General features: G+C 43.3%; 1 protein-coding gene across 4 annotated transcripts in view; it reads right to left on the bottom strand.

Moving 5' to 3' along the window:
* The window catches only part of LOC150089131 (protein-tyrosine sulfotransferase 2-like), a 324,464-nt gene that overhangs the window by 94,632 nt on the left and 202,573 nt on the right, over positions 1-27,259 (bottom strand). For 2 of the 4 annotated variants that reach the window (XM_090390341.1, XM_090390343.1), the window contains exon 2: positions 750-986. The exons of 1 other annotated variant lie outside the window; for it this stretch is intronic. In XM_090390341.1, the coding sequence (XP_090246467.1) occupies positions 750-986 (237 nt within the window). The remainder of the gene's footprint in view (positions 1-749; positions 987-27,259) is intronic. One more of the 4 variants, XM_090390342.1, reaches the window with a different exon arrangement.

Below are 27,259 nucleotides of genomic sequence, written 5' to 3'. Positions count from 1 at the left end.
TTGCGAGACCTTAGATCCTCCCCCCCCTTCTTTGTAGTTTAGAATCGCATTCGGAACGGATGCAACTAAATTCATCGTCTAACGGATAACCGATGCGCTTCAATATTTCTAGCTAATGAAAGCTTTCTAATTCCTTTTAAATCGCTACTTTAAACGAGAACTTTTGTTTCAGCTCGCCACGACTTTTCAGTAAAACACAGAAAGACCTCCAACGAACCACATCGAAACGACTATCCTCAACAGGTTCTGTGGTCGAAGCTGATCTCAGATCACTTTCAACTCTGGAGAAACGTGCAGAAAGTTCACCTTCGTTGCAGTCGTGCAGGGTTACGTCGGTTTAAATTCCCCCTTCACCACCATCTGGCATTGAGCGATGGCTCTGATAGCGCGGGAGTACGCTGCACACGTGCGACTTCCTTATCTCCGGGGAACATTTGCTCTTATCAGCGGCGAAATAGAGGGGGGAAAGGCACCGTTGGGAAAGACTCGCTTGGCAGCGGAGGAAGATAGAAACAGACCCGTTCGCGAATTTTTACACGCTTCGAACACGTGGTTAACGAGCTCTCCCCCGCACATCTCGCTTGGAGGGCCGGCTTAATTTGCGAGGGGAAGCGGGAACCGCTAGAGCGAGGCAGCTTTGACAGTTCAGGAGTGTTGGGAGCTGAATTTGGGAGTTGTTTAATGCAAACCGACGTGAGGAGAGTACGAACACTAGAGTAAGTGGGGAGTTAGCAGCAGATGTGACCTACCTGCTCAGTAACGCCGGCTTCGTGCAGCCTCTTGGATTCCATGGGCGCCTTCATCCACTGGTGTTTGAGGCCCAGCAGTCGAGGAATGACTCGAGTCTCTTCGCCGCAGCGGATGTCCGGATGAGCGTCGAGAATAACACGAAGCAGCGTCGTTCCGCTTCGAGGCATCCCACCGATGAAGACGAGCGGCATGTTACGGTCGTAAGAGTACTTTCTGGAGTGGCCCGAGATGTACTGCTGGAAGACAAAACACAGCGCTTTAATGCCATTCTACAGAAACAGAGTGTGTGTGTGAAAGAGAGAGAGAGAGAGAGCGCGCAATATCTGTAAAGAAGCATCCCCACTCTTATCAAAGTTCCCACAATTTTTGTGGTCAAACTTCCAAGTGAGAAGCGAATGTGCAGTGACACTCGTGGCGAACACAATCCCTGGAATCTGAACCCGTGCTGACTGACACGCTGCCAGCTGCTTATTTGGAGTGTTGCAATTCACCCATAAATATTAATTATAAAAACAAATAGCGGATTTGAAATACTGAAATGTAATTTGCGTTTGATTTAAATGTATTATTATTTAACTTAATATTTAAATGTTAAATAATAAAGCGGAAGATTTCTTAATGGGTTCGCCCCTCCTCCACCAAACCTACAGCGAGTGCTATTCTGTGCCAATAAATATTCTAAGGAAGCAAAATGCAATCTTGATTTCGATCAGAGCTCCCGTTCCAAATTGATAAATCTTCCCACGGACCAATAGGAGAAGAGAGGATGAAACTTGGCCTCGATCCGACTTTTCGTTCTGGAGTAAGACGACAAATACTTTCATTTATACAAATACGTCTCTGTTGTTGGTAGGGGGCTGTCTTAAAAAGCAAAAGCCATAGGTGAGTGGATAATATAAAAATAAGTTTACCTGTTGGAAGGTGGTCTGTGGAAGAATGAGCAGCTGGCCAGCGAGTCTTTCCTAATACGCACAATCTTTTGGTGGCGTTCTAACTTGAACTAGAACTACTTAAATTTTTTAAATAATTCTTCTATTGGAAGATTAGCCTTCAAAACAAGATGCTGGGACCTTCAAGAGTAAGAACAGGTGCATGTACACCAATGCTAGGAGTATAGTTAATAAATTTGAAATGCTGGTCAAGATATCAAAGACAGATATTGTGGGGATATCAGAGACGCGGTGTCACACAGATATAAGCAGTACAGAATTGGAATTTGGGAGTGCAATGTGTATAGAAAGGATAGGATAACAGTTAGTGGACTCACCTGTGAGCACCGCATTGGACCTCGAGTCCAGCTGATCTGTTCATGACAACGGTTGCGAATAGCACAAATAATGTGTCGTTTTTATTACAGCGAGAGAAGAAACACCCTCCGAGATGTTTCTTCTGTTTTCTACAATTGGGCTATCATATTTCGGTGCATTCAGGACCCTCGCTACCACAAATTCTAATTGGCCCGTTTCTATTCTGTCTGCTCCTGCCCACTGCAGCGAATCGCTTTTTGCGTTGGACCATAAGACACATTGCCAAAAAGCACTTGGTATCAGTAAAAATTTGGCAAATTAAAGAAAGAAAGAATCTTATTTATCCTCCCAAATATAAATATAGTTGAACATTGGTATGAGACAATCACGGCAGAAAATGCCAGGGGACTGACATCGCCCACGTTGCTTTTCTTTATGAATTTGGGTATTTTAAAGGTGACCTCAGTTTTCGCGCAGCATCAATGGTTTGCCGAGAAAAGTAATTATGCAACGCCATTTGACACTAATTAAAAATGTGCAACTTTTGTTCTGTAAAACAGCATTAATTTTTGTTACAAGTAAGCGAGTCACGCACTAAAATAATCGCAAATTAAAAAGTAGAATCCCTTCGGTGAGTCTCGTCTTCCCGAGGGAGCAGTTCAAAAATTTTCCCAAGGGTTCGATTTCCGCCTCGGGCTTGGATCAAAGTACTGCAAAAGCCTTGGGAGGTGCATTATGGCCACAGAAGCCTATGCGCCAACAACTACAAAAAAAATCACTTAAACCTGTGGACGAAGCAATAAATGCCCAATCTAGTGAATTAAAACACATTGCTCACATTGGTGCGTCGAAGGCATTTAAAATCTCCTGAAAAACCAAGTGGTGGTCCAGCCCTGAGGCAAAAATTCTTTAAACCTAAAACAAATAGCCTACAGAACTTGAAGAGTCTGGATCCCTGCAAAACCACATCAATTACAAAAAACAAAGAGCAAATTTCTTGAGCGTAAGGAGGAAGGCCCATCTTCTGTATATCCAGAGAAGGCTCGGGAATTCTAAACGCATCGCTTCTACACGTGGACGTCAGGTGGTAATGGAAGAAGAAACCTTCACACAGTGGGCACAGTCAACCTTCCATCCTAAGCTGGAACAACATCCTCCCCTTCCTGTAGCGACCATCAGAGATACAGCCAGGACCTCACTTTCGCATGTTAAGATCTCGAAAAAAAATATGATAATAAAAACGATTAAAAGCCTACCCAACAAACCTACAGTTGGTCTCGACGGATTCCCACTCTTTATTTTGAAAATTTGCAGTGCCTACGTGATCGACCTTTTGTATAACATCTTCAACAGCATTCTCCAGTCTGGTTTCACACCGACAATGCGAAATATCTATCACTCCCTACCAGTACCAAAAACTAACAAACCGAATAGACTAAAAGGCTACAGAGTAATCTCCATATCCTGTGGGCTGCTAAAAGTTTTTTGAAAAAAAAAAAAAAAAAAAACGATTCAACCCATCTTAGTCAAACACTGTTTCAACAGACGACCACAGCATCTTCATAGTGTTATTCCTAGAAGGCCCACATTGTCTAATCTCTTGATGACCAGCTGGGCAATCCAAAAAGCCCCAAATGCTAAGAAACAACTCGAAATCGTATTCCTGGACATACAAGTAGCTTTTGACACACTTTTCAGGACACAGCTGGTGAAAACTTTGAAACATTACTTCAGAATCAAAGGACACCTTGTTATTCTAAATCAACTTCTTAACAACAGGAAAATTCTTATCAAATATAACCATAGCTTGGAGAGCAGGTTCTTTGCCACTGCTTTAGAGCCCTTCCTTGCGAAGCACCCAAACTTCCTCTCATAGGCTGATGATCTCAAGATGCTCGTTACATCAACTGATTCAACATAAGTAGATGCAGTGGCCTTTGAAACTCAGAACGTCCTGGTTGAACTTCAGTTATACGTTGTAAATGCAATGTGTTTTTCTTTCTTTTAATTCGACCAAAGCCTCGAATATTTATGATGCACACCCCTCTAGCCGAACCAGGCTGCTCCATTGATGCGCAAATAAAAAAGATGTTAATAATAACAAAATGGTGTCATTGCTATGCGTACAAGTATGAACATATATTATGTATTTGTTTGGATGTGGATGGAAATATGTAAACCGTACCGTGTCGTGACTGCATTAACTGCACGCAGCTTATCTGCAATTAAACATTCTGTTCTCTTGGGTTCTGCAGCCAATCAATTGGTTGCCTGTAATTAAGGGACCAAATGCTCGTCGGGTCTTCCCCAAGGGGCACTGAAAGTCATTCGTGGAGCAAACTATTGACAGCTCATCCCCTGTTCACAGTTCTGGTAGGCATCGAACACACCTTAAGTATGACAATAGCGCCTCCTTCTCCTCTCCTGCCCTCCCCCTGCATTAAAGCGAGTTCAAAGAAGCGAAGCAACACGGGGGTTTTATGAAACGACGTCTGTTCGTAGTTAAATGATTTGAAAGCGATTTCGATCGCCAACGGCAGCGTTATTAACTGCACGTGGAGTTTCTTACCTCCTTTCTGAGCAACATTACGTGCCTTCGGGGGGGGGGGGGGGGGAAGGGGAGTTAAACTACCGCAACAGTTTCTCTAATCCGCGTCTGCGCGGCGTGTGGAGGAAGTTTTGTCGCTCTTCAGCAGCGTCCATTGGATATAAGCACGTGTCTTCTCCAAGGCGCGCTCGCTCCCTCCCTCCTTAAACCCTCCGAGAGTTTACTTTTCAGTTTGCTTCCCCGCACGCAGAATCTGAGAATAACAAACAACGAGACGCTTTTCTAAACCGCGTCGCTGTTGACTTTTCGTGGCTGCGGGGCCCTCGCTTTTATTTCCTCTTTTGAAGCGCTGCAGACGCCAACGAAGTCTGGTAGTGAGGGGGGGAGAAGTCGCTCCCCCCACTACCAGACATGACCGACATTCGCTCACAACCTCTTTCGTCATTCCTTATCGGCTCGACTCGTTTCCACTTCGGGCACATTCGGTTGGTTTCCATTTTATTTTTCATTTATTTATTTATTTATTTATTCCCACAAACGTACAACCAAGATGTGTTTTGCATCAATTATATGCAACAGTTATTTACATATCTGTATATGCTTTCTGTACGTATACACTGTTCTGTCACTTTATTAGTTACATTTTATTTATTAAATCTGTTTATTGCTCTGCCGAATAGCCACCCCCTGGACAGCAGGAAGCTGGGGGGGGGGTGATATTAACATTCAGAGGTTAAGACAGGGACACGTGGCAGGCGGTTACGTGGGGCACATGTACGCTTAACCCGAAAGGTACAGAACTTGGTGTTTAATATTTTACATAATTGAAAGTTGTGCAATACCGAAGTGTCTCGAATTAAAGGATATTGTTTTCTCAAAAGTGTTATAAATTACAAAACCATGAGGAATATGTACACCGGTTGTTGCACGTGGTTTCTCTTCAATGTTGACTGTCCTAGTGCTCACAGCCAAGCGTCTTTGGCACCACTCTTTATAAATGATTCGCATCCAATAATTTTTTTTTTTTTTTTTATTATTATTATCTTTATTTTCTCCTAAGAGATACCCGCTTACGGCTATTAACCAAGGGGTGCACATTCATATACAAATATAAGTTATATTCATCATTATCCGTTTATAATTTATACATATCGTAATTATACATTGTCTAATTAATTATATTCTACACATCATTGCCTTATTTTACATGACAGGCCGATAGAAAGAGAGCACAAGCATAATTTGTAATTTTGCAAGGAATTGGAGAATGTTCACATCTACGCCACTATTTACAGCGAGTGCACAGAAAGACAAGACGTCCAATATGAAACATGCTTTGTAAAAAGGATAGGTGGAATAGGACCAGGGTATGTCTGCCAGGGGCAAAAGTTGATGACGTTGTAGAGCGGATATCATCTTTTAAGGGCACAAAAGGTGATATAGTTGTACACGTTGGCACTAATGACATTAAGAGTAGAAGACCGGCGGAATTACTTGACAAGTACAGGTCACTGATGAAAAAAAGCCGTGAATTAGGGTTGAAATTGAAAGTGTCTGCAATTCTGCCCAGACACGATAGGAGGGAGTATATGATGAGAGCCCTGTCAATCAATTCGGCCCTGGAAAGATTGTGCAGGGCTCAAGGGGTAGAATTTTTTTCAGCCTGGTCTGTACTTGTTAACAGGAGAGAGGTGAAAGTGATTCTTGCACTGCTTCTATTGGAATGAGCCGCAGCCTGGAAAATAAGATGCAGGATATTTCAGAGACTGCTGGGAATCATTGGGGTACAAGTAAACACATGGGTTGTGTTAGGGTAGCTAAGAAAAAGAACAGGTGCATGTATACTTGTGTGTACACCAATGCTAGGAGTTTAGTAAATAAATTTGATGAATTTGAGGTATTGCTCAAAACATCAAAGGCAGATATTGTGGGGATTTCAGAGACGTGGTGTCACACAGATATAAGAAATGCAGAACTGGAATTTGGGGAGTACAATGTCTACAGAAAGGATAGACAGGATAGGAAGGGAGGAGGGGTTATGCTATTAGTTAAAAAACACATAAAATCCAAGGAAGTGAAGCCAGTCGACATTGCTGGACAGTGCAGTGTCGAGTCAGTTTGGTGTGACATAAGCATTGGGAGATCAAAATTGAGAGTAGGAGTGTGCTATAGGCCTAATGACTCTGATGAGTATAATAAGAAACTGTTCGGAGAAATAGAGTGGGCTAGTAAATCAGAGAGTCTTATAATGGGGGATTTTAATTTCCCAGATATTGACTGGAATTTGGGGGCTGGTCACTCACACACTAGCAGGGCTTTTGTGGATTTATTGGATGATTGTTTTCTACATCAGCATGTTCGGGAGGCAACTAGAGGGAGTAATACTCTTGATTTGATTATCAGTAGTGATTCTTCATGCATTAAGAATCTGCAGATAAATGAACCACTTGGTGGCAGTGATCACAGTGTGCTGAAGTGGGAGTTACTCAAAGAGGTAACTACCATTAGGGGTAAAGGGAAGGGGTATTGCTTTCGTAAAGGCGACTACAATGGACTGAGACAGTATTTAAATTCTATACAGTGGGATCAACTGATGATATTGCCAACAGCAAATTCAAAATGGGAAGCATTCAAAGAACTTATCGTGGAAGCTACTAGGCTTTACATACCAACTAAGAAATATTGTTCAAGGTTTAGGCCTAAATGGTTGTCAGATGAACTAATGAGACATATGGCAGAGAAGAAAAATGCATGGGATACATACAAATTAACACGTGACACGGACGCCTATGATAGATACAAGTTGATCTGTAACCAAGTTACAAAGGAGGTTAGGCAGGCGAAGGCAGATTACGAGAGATCCTTGGCAAGGGATGCGAAGAAAAACAGCAAAGAGTTCTTTACTTATGTAAACTCTAGAAGGAAGGGGATGAATCAGATTGGTCCACTTGAGATCGATGGGTCAACTGTTGATGACCCTGCTCGGGTAGCTAACAAACTAAATGAATATTTTGCATCGACATTCACACATGAGGAGTTATTCAGCGAGGGGAATGCCAGAGGTGTATTCAACTCTAGCAGTAAGCTAGAGAATCTTGTAATAACTGAGAGCAAAGTGGAGGAGAAATTGTTGAAGATAAACACAAGAAAGGCACCTGGGGTGGATGGGATCTATCCAGTTATATTAAAGGAGGCAGCAAAGGAGGTAAGCAAACCCTTAGCCATAATTATGAGAGCTTCCTTGGACTCAGGGGAGGTACCCATTGACTGGAGATGTGCAAATGTGACCCCAATTCACAAAGGGGGATCAAAGGCTGACACAAGTAATTATAGACCTGTGAGCTTAACTTCTGTTCCTGGAAAATTAATGGAGGCACTGGTGAAAGAAGCACTGCAGGATCATCTAGACAAGACTTCAGTTATAGCTAGGACACAGCATGGTTTTGTTAAGGGGAAGTCTTGCCTGACCAATTTGATTGGATACTATGATGCAGTCACAAAAGAACTGGATGCAGGGAATAACTTTGATATTATATACTTGGATCTTAGAAAGGCTTTTGATACTGTTGCACATGGAAGACTGCTGCACAAATTGGAGCAGTGTGGCATTGGAGGCAAGTTGCTGCTATGGATAAAGGGGTGGTTGAGGGGGAGAAGACAGAGAGTGGTAATCAATGGACACTGCTCATCGTGGACTAATGTTATTAGTGGAGTCCCTCAGGGTTCAGTATTGGGGCCTTTATTGTTTTCTGTATTTATAAATGATATTGATGATGGTATATCAGGCTTAATGTCCAAGTTTGCAGACGATACGAAGGTTGGCAGGGTTGTCAAGGACACTACTGACACTATGCTGCTGCAACAGGATTTGGAAAGGTTGAGCAGATGGGCTTCGAGGTGGCAAATGAAGTTTAACATTGACAAATGTAAAGTACTACATATGGGAAACAGCAACCCCAGAGCAACGTATCAACTCTGTGGTACTACACTGACAGTGGTAGAGAATGAAAGGGACCTGGGGGTGGTGGTGCAGGCAGATATGAAGTTCTCTGAGCAGTGCAGACGAGCTGCAAGAGTAGCTCATGGTGTATTGTCAATGATATATAGGAATTTTTCTAGCAGGGATAAGGAGGTGATTATTCCCTTGTATAAGGCAATGGTCAGGCCACACCTAGAGTACTGTATACAGGCCCGGAGGCCTCATTTCAGGAAGGATGTAGAGCTGCTGGAACGAGTACAGAGAAGGGCAACTAGATTGGTGAATGGGACAAAGGGGTTCTCTTACGAAGAAAGGCTTAAGTTTTGCAAATTACAGTGTCTGGAAACTAGGCACCAGCGGGGTGATCTGATAGAGGTGTACAAAGCCTTGAATGGTTTGAGCATGCTCAATGCTGATGGGATTCTTCCTCTAGCTCAGAAAAATCACCTGAGAGGGCATAAATTCAAATTGAGGAAAGACAGATGTAGGATAGATGTGCGGAAATTTGCCTTTAGCCAGCGGGTGGTTGGTGGGTGGAACAGACTTCCATCCCTTGTCGTGGAAGTTGATAGCCTAAATAAGTTTAAGGCTCAGCTGGACAGGTATTTCGAACGAACAGAGGGGTGAAGTGGAAGTGGTTATTTTTATTTATTTATGTTACTTTTTTTTTTTTTTTTTTTGGCTGATGCTGCATAAGCTTGCTTTCTTGCATCAAATGCCTCTACTAATGCTAATGCTAATGCTAATATAAAAATAACAGGAGCACCAGTGCGGAGCAGAAACAGTCCCGACCAGTTCATTCTTCATTTCCTACATTCTCTTTTGTTTTCGTAATCTGTGGGCTTCACTCAACATTTATAGGTGCAGTAATGCATTTCGAAGTTTGAAATCTGCACTGAAGATATGCAAAGCAGATTTAAAGAATTCGATTCTTATAAATACGCAAATCGCGTGCAACATGAAATGCTTTCTAGTCAAGCCCTGCTAATCAACCAACTTGTAAACGAGAATGCAGTTCAGAAAATTATTAACCAATTACGAATTGATGGTAGTGAAGGCCCTGACGGCATCCCTAGTTTAATTATTAAAATGTCCAATGCATTCATCATTGATTCTTTATTTCATATAATTTCCAGGTGCATCTCCCAGCCATTCCTTCCAAGATTATGGAAGACTTTTAGAGTTACACTGATTCCAAATCAGGCTAGTAGTAATAACCATATAAGCTATCGTTAAAATAATCGCTAAAAAAATTATTGATCATGCTGCCAAATCTTCAGGATGCGATCATCGCTAATGCACCTGTCAATATGCATTTTGTCTAGAGGGGCTCCACAACAACAAGCCTAGCTGACACCATTGTGCGCATCCAAACTGCGTTTCAGGATAAAGCACAATGCGATGTCTTTTACTTAGACATCAAAGGTGCTTTCGACAATATTGATCACAAGAAAACCATTTGAAGTACTAAAAAATCATTTCCTCATTGACACAATAGTTATATCCTATCTACAGTACAGCCTCAATCATAGAAATCTCATCTTCCCCACTAATACTGATAATATTCTCGTCACAACCACAACAGGTATTCCTCAAGGAGGTGTTCTCTCCAGTGTTATATTTTCAGCATTTCTACAACCACTTCTACAAGAAAATCCAAATCTTCTGGCTTATGCCGATGATTTAAAGTTGTTTATTACTGTATCTCCAAATCCTGTGATAACATTTCCAAGGTTAGCCATGATGCGAATTTACAGATGTGCGGAATCATCGAGTATCTGAAGAATCTCAATCTGACTATAAATACAAACAAATCTGCTCAAATAACTCATTCCTTACAGAAACAACCAAACCACTTAGAAATTAAAATTGCAAATGTTTCAATTCCAAACGTATATGCTCACAAAGACCTAGCAGTTGTTTTTGACAAAAATCATTCCTTTAATTCTCACTATGTATATGTTGCTAAAAAAATTCAAAAATCAAGATGGCTGATCAAGCAAGAAACAGCAGCGATTCAAGACAGAAAAACAGTCATGAATCATGTTCAGAGATGCATTTTTCCTATTCTGTCTTATGCCTCCGAAATCTGGTCTGGCCCTCCTCAAGTTACTGTAAAAAAATTCCTTGCCCTAGAGTATTGGGCTCTTAGATGGCTGAACAATAAACTTCGTTTTCCCCGTACAATATCCAGGCAACAGCTTTATAAAAACTTAAAAACAAAGCCTTTGCAACAGATGATCAACGAGTCTGGAGTCATGCTTCTTGCAAAGTTAATTACATCTGCAACCGAGTCACCAAACTTAGCCAACATAATAGCTCCCACCAACAGAGAAAACTCAAGAAAGCAACAACAATTCAAATCCAAACTCTCCAGACTAAAACAAATGGACAGGATGTTCCCCAATGCATCCCTTCACCTCATAAATTATCACTACGTTGATCGCAAGAGGTTGCTCAACTCTGAAGCCTACAGGAGTCTCATTTCCAATCAAATGATGAGAAATACAAACAGCTGCCTGCCTGCAACCCAGTACCTACATCCGAGAGCCAAATGTGATGTTCTGCAATATATATTTTTGGTCATTATAATTCATATTCGTTGTTAATGTATATATAGAATATCCTATGTATTTTTTTATATATATTTGTATGCTGAATTTATGCCCCTAGCCTAGTGCTGTGATGGGCTTGCTGTAGTTGCAATGAATGAAACTTTATTTATTATTTATTTAAGTTTGGACGAGCCAAGTAAGGAGTTCATTTCTGGCTTCGCTGTCGTGGTTGGGTGGGTGGATGGTATATAACACAGATTTGTACATTATTCGTACCTTCTCTGAAGGTTGCTGAGACGTATCATTACTCCCGCTCCTCTTTTGTTTTCTCTTCCTCTTGTAACGCATTTAAAACCAAAATTGTCAGCCAGAGCATCTGGCTGTCTATTATTTTGAAGCCAGGTTTCTGTCAGGCAGATGAATTCATAATCCGAGCTTAATGGACGTTTAATAGAAAGAAAATACTGCCGAATATTCCATAACCTGAAATAAGTACATTTTGAGTCAACTGCATTTCATACAACTGCACTGCACTACATTCAGATTTACTACTGAAACTTTGACCCATCCGTTTGACTTCATCTCTCCCTCTCTCTCTCTCTCTCTCTCTCTCTCATAAAAATCCTCGTCGGGATGAAAACCCTGGTCGCTCATCGAGGATTTTCATCCCGGAAACAGGCAAAGCAGCCCGCAAATCACGTGCCACGAACACCCTCCTTCGAAGAGTCACGAGAAGAAAGCAAACCCCTAATTCCTGGCATTAGCAACAAAATTTCTCGGGCGAGATAATAAATAACGCGCATGCGCACAATGCTTTTTATTACTTACGTGTACGAACGAGACTTACGAGCAGACAACGCGGATTGTGGACGGCGCTGCGTCTTAAGGAAGACAGAGCGCGATTGCAACTGGCAGAAGGCGATTTCTCACAGAGGCTGTGATTTCCCCCGAGACTCGCTGAAGTGAGAGAGAAATCCCGGAGAAGGGGGGCACACAGAGAGAACGTGCCCCTTCGCAACGCCTCTTACACGATGCAGTAATAACGGAGGTACACTCTAATAAAACATAATTCGCTTACTCCTCCATCTCCCCTAATAACGCGCGTTAAGGTGATGACGACACGCATTTGCAATCCGTGCTGTTCTTTTCTTTCTTTCCGCGGTAATGATTTCCGTTTTTCTCTTCCTTCCCGCGCTACGACCTCCGCTTTCATTTTCAGCCTGTCGAATTCCCCGGCGACAAATCGCGACAACGCTCTAACGAAAAAAAGAACATCTCGCTGACGCTGAGTAACCTTGTTCCGACAAGTTTGGAGGGCGCATGCGCAACAACAAAAACTTTCTTCGAACACACTCGAAATTTTAAAAAACAGTCATTAAAATAATGCGTCTCGACCTACGGGCTCGTATAACGAACCCTTTTTTGCCTCCTTGAAAGAGAGGAACACTTGGTGGCAGCTGCCACTGTAACACGCACAGGACATGGAAGGACTCGCACTCGTTGAGGTCATGCAGTCGAGTTCAATCAGTGACGTATTATTATAACAATAACACGTCACTGATTGAACAACAGAAGATCCCCTAAAGAGGATAATGTTATTCACGGATCACTAGACGTACACAGTGACCTTTGAAGGTCAAAACTATCCCGATCATTCATGGGGCAGCCATTTCCTTAACATCATTTAGGCAGAAAACCTTCGAGGGGACAGAATTTCACCACGTCGTCGTGCAAGACACAGAACAAGATATGGGGATCAACCAGCAGAGATCTTTGGGAGATGTATGTTGCCAAAGTGAACGGCCTTCAAGAAAGACCTTTCATCACAACGGTATCTGACAAATGCCAAAAGCTAATTAGGTGCCAGTATCTTGGCTCGCTAGGTTACCCGATTAGCATCATGAAAAGTGCTCTCAACCACAATGAATTTATAAAGCATCCACGCACAATATTGTACGGTTAAGCGAGCAGCTTAACCATACAATGATTAATGCTCTATCCCCAACTGCTGCAATGTAGGGGGCGATAAGATTCCCCAATTTATGATAGTCTCAGCCCTTATCTTGCTAACACCTTAACCACATTTTTAATAAAATCTTCTCCCAAAACTACTTTCCCCCTCTATGGAATCACTATACAGTAAAACAGATCCCCAAATCTTGAGTAGCCAACAGCTTATTCTTCAAGTCTCTCAAAGAGTTTGAAGAAAGGCTTGTTTCCCATCCTGATTCTTCTGCACCTGTCTCCATAGATACATTACACAGTCTCTGGCAGATCCACCATCAACAACCAAGCTGCCATTACATCTGCTATTCTTCGTGATTTTCGAGGATAACTCTGTGATGGCCACCACCTACCTTCACCTCCAAGCAGCCTTCAATGCCATCCACATCCCAACAGTTGTTATCATATTGGAAAAATATTTTGAAATTCATGGGGTGTGCTGTGGTTCATCAGTGCCCTTCGCGACAGAACCATAATCCTCCAGGCTAACGATCGTGCAGTCTCAAGAACCATTGCCGCAGTAGAACCACGGAGACGTGTACTTTTTTGAAATTTTATTCACAGCCATCGTCGCCCTCTACTGAGAACAAAGCCGAAAGTCATATGTTACGGCAATGATTTAAAGACAGCAACCCTAATCAGTCCAGGCACAGATGTAAACCGTAACATCAGCGCAAACATGAGCAACCTCGAAAACAGTATCAAAATGCTTCAGGCTTTTCATCAACGCATCAACCTAGATTATCTCAGTGAAAAATCATCCAATACACGCCATAGTTACTATTGGACGACCCTTGATACTAAATGTGTCCATACATGCCGACTTAGGAATAGCCCTCGACTCCAAATTACGATTTCACAATCACATCAAAAAAACACTAAATTCCATCGGATGCGCTGGCTAGCCAAGTGCCAACTCCTCCACGTCCATGAACCTTTGCTAGAATCCTGTATACGCACCTGAAATATACGCTTCGGGTGCCCACAGTAACGTGAAGAGCGTTTATGCTAAGGAATTCTGGTAAATAAAGTGGACCACACACAGATAAAATCTTCCCCCTTTACCACAGACAGAAAACAGCAATGGCACACAACTGGAGCTCACGAGGCCACCAAAACTGGTTGAAGACTGAATACTTGTATTCACCGCTAACGTGGTCACCAGCTTTATATCGGAGTCCAATATACGGACATACGTTCATGGCGCGTCCCTCCTGCACGTGTAAGATCAACGCCAACTTTACCCGCGCATTCCAACAGGGTTGCTTTATCTGATCGTTTCCTAGTAAATTGGATGCTTGGCAGAATCCAGGTCCTCGATGCCGACCTGCGTCGATTTGTCACCAACGCAGCTTATAGACCTCACGCGCTTCTCACCGCTTCTCCCCAGCCGACTCGGCACCGTAACTATGTGGACCGAACCATTCAACACTTGGCACTATGCATCTGGCTTCGGCACCTCCAGCTGTGGATGGACAAAGCTCCACAATCTCGAGCTGGGTTAACTGTCACATTTCTCGATAGGACTGTTATAGTTCTTCTGGTCATTGCAGGATGCATTTTGTTGTTGTTTTTGTGCGTGCAACATTTCTTCCTGAACCTCCATTTGCTGCGCAATCCCTGGCAAGTTCCGTGACGGGACTGAAGATCATTTGTTTACCAGGTGGCAGCGTGCGAGTGTAGCGCAAATCAATGCGAACGTGACGCAAATTGTGAGTAGTAATATTTATTCCGCAAACGCGTTATTAATAGCAAGTGTGGTCGACCTTTTGTATAACAACTTCCGTAAGGTGTTTCGGCATCGAAATGATTAAATGGTTTTCGAGCGACTGTCACGAAAGCCCACGTTGACGATGGAGCGAACACCTTAGACTTTTCATTTCATTTTCCAAGTTAGCGACTACTTATTCATTGGCTTTTCGACCAGTCTCGTGCGCCTACAACGTACTTTTGAGGAATCAGCGTCGATGCCCGCGTCTGAAATTTCTTTTTGGAGAACTTTTGTCTTTCTTGGATCCGACTTAGACGTGCGTATCAAACTGCATCATCTCTTTTGGTTGTCTTTCGATTCGGACGTTTGCCTTTCCTCTTTGGAGAACTTCTCACCCTCTTTCTCATCAGTTTACTGACGGCTGAACTCATTGCATTTCTTGGCAACCCCCACGGGATACGTTGTTTGTTTTTATGTCCTATTTTTCTCCATGTACCATTTCTTCTACGAAATACAGGTGAAATATGAATCCTGTATATCATAGATATAGAGGAATGAATTTTTCTAGCAGGGAGGAGGTGATTATTTTATTTTTATTTTTTTAATAACAAGATAGAGAAGAGGTAACCACGAAGAGTGTATCTGAGAGCAGAACGATGAACAGATTTAATGGCAGAGTCAAGGCGAAACGGTGTAAGGTTCCTGACTTGTATACAAGTAGCATTGAAGTTCATTTTACTAAGGATATCGGTTGCTTCATAGGTTCCACTTTGGCTAGAAGGGTGATGTCAGCAATAATTCTTCCAGTGCACAGAGCCTCATATGAAAATAATCACACAGTGATTCAAGGTACACTGTGTGATCAGATAGAGGGTTACGGAACGCGAGGTATCGGACAAAATTTCTTTGGACTGTTTTTTTTTTTAATTATAGTCCTGGTGTGTGGATTCCAGACGGGTGAACTGAATTCAAGGATTGGCAGAACAATAGTTTTATAAAGGATGACAGCATATCTGTAGTTTTTGAACTTGTATCGTAGACTGATATCTGTAATCAGTTACATCATTTTTACCACCTTTCTTGAAAACTGGAACTATATTGACCTGCTTAAAGTGCGTAGGATACTTCCCCAGCCTGTATTATCTTCTTGTATAAGGCAATAGTCAGGCTACACCTTGAGTACTGCATGCAGGTCTCGAGGCCATATTTCAGAAAGGATGTAGATGTGCTGGAATGGGTGCACAGAATGGCAACCAGACTGGTCAAGGGAACAAAGATTGTTCTTACCTAAAAGGCTTCAGTTTTGCAAATTGCAGCTTCTGGAGAGTAGGCACCTGCGCGGTGATCTGATTGAGGGGTATATAAGACCTTGAATGGATTGAGCAAGCTGAATGCTGATGGGATTCTTTCTCTTTCTGAGATTATGTACCTGAGGGGACATAAATTCCAGTTGAGGAAAGACAGTTGTAGAACAGATGTGCGAAAATTTGCCTTTAAGTAGTGATTGCTGAAACAAACTTCCATCTATCTTTCTGGAAACTGATAGCTTAAATAAATTGAAAGAAGAAGTGGACAAACTTTTGGAACGAATGGATTGGTGAAATGGGGGAGAGTTTTTTTTTTTTTTTTTTGGCTGATGCTGTATAAGCTTGCTTTATTGCATCACGTGCCTTTGCTAATGCTAAATATTTCAAACAAAATATCCGATCGTGTTCCTGTTAATTTGGTGAAGACTGTAGGAAGAGGAAGCTAAAAGAAGATCCTCTCCTCGCTTACATAAACACGAAGCGGTGACATTCCTTGGCCGCACTCGGCTGCAGAAGTGGCGGGCCAACTTGAAGTAAACTGCACCACTCGCAATTTATTACTAACATAAAATATAGAGAACAGGCAAGCTCCCAATTAAAGTGTACAAGAGAGGAGTAAAATACGTGAATATACAAAGATTGTACATAAATAAATTTAAGAATAACAGTGATAGCTTTGTTCAGATGGCTAAAGTTCAATTCAAGGAAATCAAAGGAATTCATGACATCATTAGTCCAGTATACTAAAGAGAATCTGAGAAAGCAGGCAGCAGCAGCCCGAGACAACACACACAGTTAAAAGAACAACTTCCACCTTGTAGAAATCCGCCAACCAGCTAACAATCTCCAAATAGTTCTGTGAAACTCTTTTCTTGTCCATGGCCATATCCAGATCATAGCTGTTCATTAGTGTCATAGTTCTTTTGAAGAAGGGGTTCTTGTTCTTGAAGGGAAAGGTAACTCTCCTCGAGTTACTAGATTTAAAAATAAGGAATGGAGACTGTTAGGACGGGCGGCAGCGATTAAGGTGTCAAAATGCAGTCCGCTGGTTTTTCATATGAACTTGAGTCAAAGTTAGTTTAACGGCAATTATCGTGAATTTCCTTTTTGACAGTTGGACAAAATGTGGAAGCAATTCGTCAGCGTCATCTCGTCAAACTGTAAAGAACAAAATGCGATCGAAAGACCCGATGCATCGGTGCGTGAGGAGGAGTGACAGATCGTGCTGATGTACTCGCTGTGCTTAGCGTGAAAGATCTAAAAAAAGTACACACCGCTGCATTTGCAGAATATGAAGAGTTGTAGATGCAGGGAGTTATTAAATTGCGCATCCACGCCACAACAACTTCGTTTTCATTTTGACCACGCAAAAAGTAACGCCCCAACCCAACAGGGGTTGTGCCCAATGACCCAGCTGTCACTTAAAACGGAAGGTAGGAGAACTGAACGAGGGGGACAGCTAATGTAGGGGAGGAAGTCGTCATGGATTCGATGTAAAGTGCGCCTCATTTAAGAAATTATTCGCATATTTTCTTAAAACAGTAGTGGACTGATAGGGAATACTCCAATAAATGCCCATCCCCCAGAGGAATGAGCAACACGCGCCCACTACAGGTCCTTTTAACACTCCACCCTGACTGACCTTGACCTCAATCAGCGAAACTCAAGATTGACTCGCCACTAACATCGAAGTCAAGGGTGACTTTCCACAATGATTTCGCTGACACAAAATGTCAAGAAAATTTAACGTCAAATAAATGGTACACTACTAGAAAGTAAAAAAAAAAAAAACACTCTTCTTCAAGTGGACGCAATGAACTCTGTGAAAGAAAGGTTTTTGGCATACTAATACTAATCCTGAAGGTCACCACCCATCTAACTTCAAACTGCTGGGAATCCTGTTCCAGTGAAATGAATTCGACATTTAACGGGCATTTTCGTGCAATCGGCGGATAATAACATCTGTTCGAACCTCCACACGACAGTGTTCGACTTACGGGAGTGGAGGGGAAAGCGGAAGGATCTACGTTGAGGAAATGCGCAGTTGTGGGAAAAGAAGAAACCAAACAGATGGGCTCGGCTCGTTTCACAGCTCGGAAAGGAGCTTCAGTCGCACGAGCACTTAACGGCGTCAACTCGGAGGACGAGAATGTGGGGGGGGGGGGACTTTCATTGCCGATAACGGGGGTTACACGATTCTCGCCTGCCCTGACCCACTCACTCATTTCCTCGTAGCCGCAGCTGAGGAGGAAGAGGAACGCCGCGTGATTATGGACTGAAAACTGGTTGGTTGGTTTAGATTTTATTGGCGCATTAGCAACTAAGGAAGATAAATCAATAAAAAATCGCGATAAAACGTAGATTTTATATACGAGCAAATACGTTTATTGATTTTAAAAAGCTAAAAACAGCAGACACGTGGTCATTATCGGATAAATGTGACTGAGTGTACAAGACTCAGCTGGATGACTAAAAAGGTAAAATATAAATCACGTTCGTGTCTAAAACTCGGTTAAAATGTGACGAATAGTTAAAATGGTGCCGGAGTTCTCGCACATAGGACAGTCATCTGCCCTCAACAGAAAAGCGTGTGTAAGATGACTGTGTCCTATGCGGAGACGAGCTAGAACAACTTCCTCTTTGCGGTTCCTGCGCAGACTAGACTGCCAGTGTCTGATTACAGGCTTTATCTCATAGAGCTTGTTTGCGACTTGCTCGTGCCAAGATTGTTGCCATTGGGACAGTAATTTAGCGCGTATTGGCTGCTTGTAGTCGGTATAGGAGACTAACAGGCAATAAGATTGCGAGGTTCTGGTGATCTGGCCGCAGCATCTGCCAGTTCATTTCCTCCGATCCCAATGTGGCTTGGGATCCAGCAGAAACGGATGTCGAAAGAACACTCAAACAGGGAATGTAAATCTGCTGAATCCGAGTCACAATCGGATGAGGATTATACCTCATCCCCGATAAAGCCTGCAGTGTACTTGAAGAGTCAGTGTACACCATACATCTTTGGTACTTACGGGTTTTAATGTGGTCCAAGGCTAGCTCTATAGCATACAACTCAGCTGTATATATGCTGCATTCGTGGGGAATCTTCCCAGAGATAGTACTATCTGGAAAGACAGCAGCAGATCCTACAGACAACTATGACTTCGAGCCATCTGTGAACACAGGCAAAAAATCAGAGTAATCGGATCGGTGGGCAGCATAGAGTTGTTGGTAGACAGAAGATGGAGTTACGGCCTTACCCCAACTTTTAATGGAGAAGTCACACGATGGTAAGCGAGCATGCCAGGATGGAAGTAGATGCCTTGGTGACTGGGCAACATTGCGTACCGTGATATTGAGCTCTCTGAGCATCTCTTGGACACGGATGCCAAAGGATCAGTTAGCAGTCTGACGGGTTTTATAAAGCGTTTCCCATCGTGACTCAAAAACGCGAGTCCACGTTGGGTTGTCTGGCAGGGATTTTAGTTTAAAGGTATATTTTAGCGACAATTGCTTTCGTTGGAGCAATAGTGGTGGTTCATCTGCTTCGACGTATAAACTCTGGGCAGGAGATGTTCTGAATGCTCCAGTAGCAGTACGGATGGCTTGGTGGTGGAATGGGTCTACCCACCGTAGTACGCTATTTCTAGCCGATGCGTACACTTGGGACCCATAGTCTAATTTTGAACGAACAAGCGCACGATAAAGGCGAAGTAAAATGCATCGGTCTTCTGAGGTGCCAGCCTGAAACCATTAGCCATTGTCCAAGTTTTGACATAGTCAATGGCATGCTGCAATTGTCATTCAATAACCCTCATGTTGTTGCATGACTGGCAGAAGATGGTAAAATCATCAAAAAAGAAGTGCTGTTTACAGTTGGAGGAAGTTGTTCAGTAATAGAATTAACTTTGATAGCGAAAAGAGTAACACTTAACACTGACCCTTGGGGGACTCCTTCCTCTTGACAAAAAGATTGAGAGAAAACAGAGCCGACACGAACTTGGAACGACCGGTTTAATAAGAAATTTTTAATAAAGAGGGCTAGATGTCCCCTCACACCCAGATCATAGATATCCTTTAAGATTCCAAATCTCCAAGCCGTGTCATACGCTTTTTCGATATCAAAGAAAATTGACACCAGGTGTTCGCGTTTAAGGAAAGCATCTCAGATAGATGTTTCCAGTCTTATAAGATGGTCAAGTGTTGACTTGTTCCTTCGGAAACCACATTGAACTTTGGAAAGGAAGTCATTCGCTTCTAAATACCACATGAGACGGGCATTCACCATCCTTTCCAGGATCTTGCACAAGCAGCTTGTCAGAGCAATTGAACGGTAATTACTCGGAAATTTTGGATCTTTTGCTGGCTTTGGAAAGGCAAGCACGATTGCCTTATGCCAGGAGTCCGGAAATTCATCTTCAAGATAAACTCTGTTGTACAAACAGAGGAACTGATCCAGAGATTCAGAGGAAAGATGTTGAATCATCTCGTAATGGATGTCATCTGGCCCTATGGCGCTCGCCTGGGATAGTGATAGTGTCACTTTCATTTCCCATTCTGTGACGGGTTGATTGTATTCTTCAAAGTTCTTTGATTGCAATTTCAAATGTTACCTTTCGGCATTTTGTTTGAGGGCCAGAAACTCAGGGTGGTAAGATGTTTTGGCAGACACTTTAGCAAATGTCTCCCCAAGAGTGTTTGCAATTGCAGTTCGGTCTGCAATTGCACATCCATTATACTCCAGAATCGAGGAAGGGTGTGATGTGTATTTGCCCATCATTTTCCGGACTTTATCCCAGACAAGCTTAGATGATGAAGCCTGGTTGATAGAAGATGTGAATTTGATTCAAGATTCCTTCTGACTCTGACATCTTACGTAACGTGCTTTAGCACGTGCACGTTTGAATGTTATTAAGTTATCTGCGATGGGGTATCGGCGAAAAATACCCCACGCCTTCTTTTGAGACTTTCTTGCTGCAGTGCAATTAGAATTCCACCGTGGTTTTGGAAATGGTGGAAACCGAGCCGAAGTCTTTGGAATTGCAATTGCCACTGCTTGGACAACCGTGTCTGTAATGTACTTTATCGCGTCATTAATCGGTTCCTTGCTGTGTGTTGATATCAAATGATGCTATATCTTTGAAGGCATTCCAGTCAGCGTGACCGATCTTCCACCATGACCTCCTAGACGGGTGGCATGGTCTCCCTTTGCAAAGGGTGGATATCACGGGGAAGTGGTCACTGCCATAAATGTTGTCTTCAACCTCCCATGTATACACGGGAAGGAGAGAGGGTGAGCATATAGAGAGATCGGTTGCGGTAAAAGTACGGGTAGGCATGTGGCAAAAGGTGTTAAGTTCAACATTTAGCAGGGCCAGGTCATTGTTTTCAAGCCCTTCCATTGATGTCAGCACTACCCCACAGAGTATTGTGTCCATTAAAATCCACTAGTAACAAAAAAAGGGGGGGCAATTGTCTAATGAAATCATCAAGGTCTGCCTGGGGGATGTCGTTCCCAGGTGGCAAATAGTTGGAACAAACAGTTAAGAGAAACCCTACAGTAACTTTAACTGCTACAGCTTCTAAGTTAGTGGTAAGTGCTGTAGCTTGAAATGGGGTGTGGTTACCCACAAGGATGGTGACCCCTTCGTGGGCAGGTCCATCCGCATCCCTGTCTTTTCGAATAACTAAAAATTTACACAAGTATGGGTCATCATTTGCCTTTAAATACGTCTCCTTAAGCAAAAGCAAGTAGGCTCATGCTTACTCAGGAATGCCTTGGTGTCGTCACTATTTCGATGGAATCCACGACAATTCCATTGTAGAAATTTAAACTTACCCATTATTTGGATTTGTTTGGTCCATCAGGTGGTTTCCGAAGAGCTAACGGCTTCATTTTCTCAGTCCTGGCTTTATCTTTCTTTGGAAACACAGGTCGTTGGCCTGTGTCCATATCTTCTTCTGCAAAGATTTCCAGCACTGGGTCATCCGATACCTCCTTATCCTCGACATTCATTGTTTTTTGTATTGCAGGTGACTCTTCCGATATTTGCACCTTTTCTTTACCACATGGTTTTGGTAGTGGTGGAGCATTAGGAGGTACGGAAATAGGAGTGGCAGCTGACTGTGTTTTTTGGGTGGGCTTTTGTGAACGCAATAAATAGCGTGCAATCGGAGTAAATGACTCTGTTGGTGGTACAGTCATCTCAGTTTGTGTACCGATGGTGCACTTCGCAGAAACCTTGTGGGCGTATGAAGGTTTCCCGCTATTTATTGGTTGAATGCGTTTTCTGGCCTCCTGATGGGATATGTTCATCTCTGTTTTTATTTTTTGAATTTCTTTCTCGTCCTTCCACCTGTGGCATGCTCTAGAATAGGCAGGGTGCTCTCCTTGGCAATTTATACAAATTGGTTTGGAAGCTGAACATTCTTTGCTCTCGTGGTCTTTCGTACCACATCGAGCGCAGGCAGGATTACCACGACAAGCTGTTTGTGAATGGCCGTATTTCTGACATCTAGAATACCTCAGTGGGTTTGGGATGTAAAGCCTCACTGGGCAGTTTAAGTAGATTGCCTTGATGGAACTTGGAGGCCGTGGGACGTTAAATGTTAGGGTGAGAACTCGCGTAGGGACGAGATTCCCATCCTTCCGCATTGATATTCTCTCGACAGCGGTCACTCTTTGGTCTTTTAATTCAGAGCAGATCTCTTCTTCAGAGACATGGAGATCCCACTCTGAAATGACACCTCCTGAAGAGTTCAAAGTTTTGTGGGGTGTTACACTGATCGATATTCCCCCTATGGATGTCGCGCTCAGGATTCTTTCTGCTTGCTTCGTGCTTGAAGCTTCGACTAAAAGATCGCCAGAACGCAGCCGTTTTACGGATTTTGGTGATCCTACCAACTCTTCTAATCCTTTCTGGATGAAGAAGGGTGACATCTTCCCAATTGACTGCTTTCCGGTAGAATGGAGAATGAGTAAAAGCGGTGTTATAGATGGTGTTTTATCTTCAGTTCTGGCTCTTTTGGCAGAATTGGTGTCATTCTCATCTGATCGATTAGGTAGGGGCCTTGTTCGGGCCCCAGAAGAAATTGGATTTAAATTACTTATGGGAGTAAAATAAAAATTTCAGATGCCCTAAGTACCTCACCCACCACGGAGCTCTACTAGAGGACGCCCACTCATAAACTAGCGGGTACTGCGTACACGAATGGGACGCCAAGCTAGTTTAGAGGCACCATACCCACGTTTCCAATAAGCCTTGATCCCGTCCCAGGACCAAAGGGAGGGAGACTTATTGGAACTCAGTTGACTCTAGCAGTAAGAACCACCTGCCTACTGATCCCAGTCGGGCCGGTCCGGGACCACCCGTCTTCTCGAAGCAGGGGCCAAAGTGGTGTATTAAGGCTGGGTCCCTCAACCACCAGGATCAACCTTTCCGAATTCCACGGGTCGCGGGGCACAGCTGCACACGCCGGATTCCAAAGATGTAATCCTGGAACCAAGGTATGGGCGTTAGATCCCAATGATGCTAATCTGGAAGCATAGCAACATCACTGGGAGGTCCCCTCAAATACAGGTGCCCACGTCGAGGGGACTGAAAACTGGAATAACTCATTCGTAACGTGGCTGGAACTACACCGCGGAGGATGCCCCCTCAAAACTCCCTCTGCCGCACTTACAATTTTAAAGCGGGGTTACGTAAAAGGGTGCTTTGGGGATGCATTAGAAGAAAGGGGACGCTGCAGGCTGGAAAAGGAAAAAAGTTATTTTGTGCCAGCTGTCCCTTATGAATGGGGTTTGGGGGAGGGGGCGACACCAGTTACATTTATGATGTGCTGTACAGAAGCGTGAGCCGCAGTGTACAATCGAAACCTGTCTTATCCAGAACATTTGAAAAATAGCTATTCTCCTCTCCCCCAAGGAATGGTCAGTCGGCTGTGTTGTTCCCCTGTCCACAGCCGGGGGACTGTGGAGAGCCGCTAACACCCGCAGTTTCCATCACGGGCCCGGGGATGCGAGGCAGAACACATTAAGAGAGAAGAAAGTTCTGCAAGAAAATTCTGCACATCATCCCTTTACAAGAAGTGGAAAGTTTCCCCGCGAGCCTTCTGGAAATAAAGGTATGCAACCGGGACAGTCCCTTGAACGTGTTACAGCGGCTACTCTCCTTTGAAAAGTCTACGTTCAGTTCCTGTTGCCAAACCATTGACCACAGTTAATGGCGAAGAAATAGAGAGAGAGAGAGAGAGAGATAATCTTTTATTACCCTTCACGGCCATAAAGCCAGGGGCTTACAGTTTCCCAAACTTGGGAAAATTGAACAATTATTTACAAAAAGGTAATTTTACAAAGAAAACATATTATAATACAAAGGAGAGAACTCCTTACGAGAGTTAAATCTGCTTGAGCTGGCTTAACATCGAGATAAGAGCACCAGCTCAATCAGACAGGAACAGGTGCAAGGTATACATCAGTCATTGCTGATTAGTCCTACTCGTCATAATTTTTTTCGGGTAAGTCCGGTCAGCAGCGAATTTGTTCAGGTCGGCGTCCAGTGCCTGGGTTTGCTTGAACATCTGCTGAGGGAGGAACCTGTCCGAGAGATGGAGTTGCGCTGAATGCGAGTAGAGCTCGGGATTGGCCCTAAGGGCAGCAGGGGGGATCCTCCAGCCACAGGTATCCCAGAATAAAGGTGTTGCCATTATGCCTGTTATCATCTTGACTGTTGCTAGGAGGCGTTGGTTATCGATTAAGGTGGGAAGCCGTGGAATTCCGAGAGAGTTGGCAAGCTGTGTGGTACGAATCAGAGCTGGAAGGTTGTGCTTCCTGTTGGCCCACTTTAGGAGCCAGAATTCTGTGGCAAAGAGTGGTTTCTTTATTGATGGTGCCGCTGACGCCCAAATTTCAGCAGCATAGAGTAAAGGTGGAAAGATGATTGCTCTTATGTACCTCACGGTTGTCTTTTTATCTCTGATATGAAGGAGATGCTGTTTTGCTATCCACCGGAGTCTTGAAGCACGTTTGAGGAGCATATCCATGTGGGCGTTGAATCGAAGTTTTGGGTCGAATACAACGCCCAGATCACGATGGCTGGACACAATTGGGATGAGGGTGTTGCCGACCGAAGGCTGGAGAGAAGAAGGAGTTTGCTTCAATGAATACACCATGAATTCGGACTTAGCAGGATTGATCTTGAGCCCAAACTGGCAGAGGTAAGATGTGACTGTGGTGAGAGTGTTGTTAATTTCCACTTTTACCAGATCTAGGCCTTGACCGGGAATGATGGGAGTGAGTATCTTGATATCGTCCGCATAGCTCAGTAGACATCGAGAATGTGCAACCAGTGGGAAGATAATGGATGAAAACAGAAGGCCCGAAAGGACCCCTCCTTGTGGGACTCCTGCGGTGACGGATCTAGTAAGGGTGCGATCTCCTGTATGAAGCTTTATAACTCTGTTATTCAGAAGAGAGGAGAGAAAGCATAATATGTTCCCTGTAATCTGGAAGTGGCATTCCAGGAGAGTGAGAAGTTGGTTTACTTGGACGGCATCAAATGCAGCCTCAATGTCTAAGTAAGTCACAGCTAGTTCCTGCCTATTCTCCAATGCTGACAAGATAGTATTCGTGGTGGCTAGCAGATTGGTGATCGTTGATCTGTTTGGAAGGGAGTAGTGAATTTGGGCTGGATTACTGGGCAAGATCTGCTTAGTGAGGATGGGGAGTAAGGCCTTCTCCAGGAGCTTCAGCAGGCTGGAGGAGTTGGAGATGGGTCGGAAGTGTTTAGGTTTTGATGGCGACTGAACTTTGGCTAAAGGTTTGATGAGATAGTTTTTCCACTGCTGTGGGAAAATTTTGTTCGAGAGTAACTGGTTGAAGATAATTAAAAGTGGCTGAATAATGTACGGACTTAGGCATTTGAGCATGAATTGGGGAACTCCATCATCACCGGTGGTAGACGAGGGAGGTAGAGAATTGATGGCTACGATCAGCTGTTGTTTTGTAATCTGAATGTTGTTCAACACTTCTTGCTGGATGGGCTCTGTTAGTAGAGCTAGATCTGAGTTTGGCATAGGAATACGGTTAAATCTTGTGACGAAATCGAGCCACAATTCAGGATCAAGTTGTAAAGGAAAATGAGGGTTCACTTTCTTGTATGGAATTTTTCCTTTAGCCAGCTCACGGTTAACATATAATTTGATTGCCTCAGATTTCAGGCGATTAAATAGGTGCTTTATTCCTATAACCGAACGCTCCTAAAGAACACTTAAAAAAAAAACTTAAATTATCTTGAACCGATGGAAGCATATTCCCGTGTGCATCGAGTGTCCAGGTGTCCCCTCCACCGCTTTTGGGTAATCGTATAAAGTCCCTAACGGCTTCACCACGTCCATCCGAATCAACAATCAAAAATAAGGGGTGACAATACAACCCACGTTTTCACTGTGACGCAACAACGAGAGGAAACAGGCAACACAGAATATTTGAAGCTGCACACATCCCAACAGGAAACATCCAATTTAAACACTGTGACGTCACGCTGTCAAATTTCTATATAATCGGTGACTTTCTCAGAATATCTGAGAAATATCAGTTTGTTATATCGGTGATGAAATTCAAACTGCGTTTCTCTTGGGTTCGCAACCTTTCTTTTAGACTATTAGGCAATCTTTTTTTAAGATTAATGTTGCTGTTGACAATATCTAAAATATTGTGGAGGATATTCGAATATTTCGATTAAAACCACAAAAGGTAGAACCACTGAGTCGGGCCATTCTCCTGGTGATAGGGGGGTCCGCCTCAGAAGACCTTCCTTACGGTGATGTGGGAAGTGTCTGGTTGCCACCGTGTTTGGTGGTGACGGGAGGGCAAAACCCCTTACCTAGTATATTTGAGGGGGGGTTTTCCGTGCTTATGATTCGGTGATGAAACTCAGCACGGTGGGTGGGCCATCTTTTTAATATCACTCGCTGCATCCATCCGGTATTACTAGAATCTAGTTTGTAGATGTAGACTTAAATTCGATTAAAAATAATTTAGAATTTTTTAATATTACTCTTTAAGCGTGGTGGGGGAAAATGGTGGGGTAAAATGTGTGAATTGTCTTCGTTTCGGCCCGCGTTAATAACTCTGTTTCTAGTGGATGTGGATTTTTATAAAATTATG

The sequence above is a fragment of the Mastigoproctus giganteus genome, chromosome 2, assembly GCF_048544385.1.
Source record: "Mastigoproctus giganteus isolate SK-2022 chromosome 2, ASM4854438v1, whole genome shotgun sequence".
NCBI classification, from domain to species: Eukaryota; Metazoa; Arthropoda; class Arachnida; order Uropygi; family Thelyphonidae; genus Mastigoproctus; species Mastigoproctus giganteus.
Note: the sequence above shows the minus strand (reverse complement) of the source record. Positions and strands in the feature narration are given on the sequence as shown.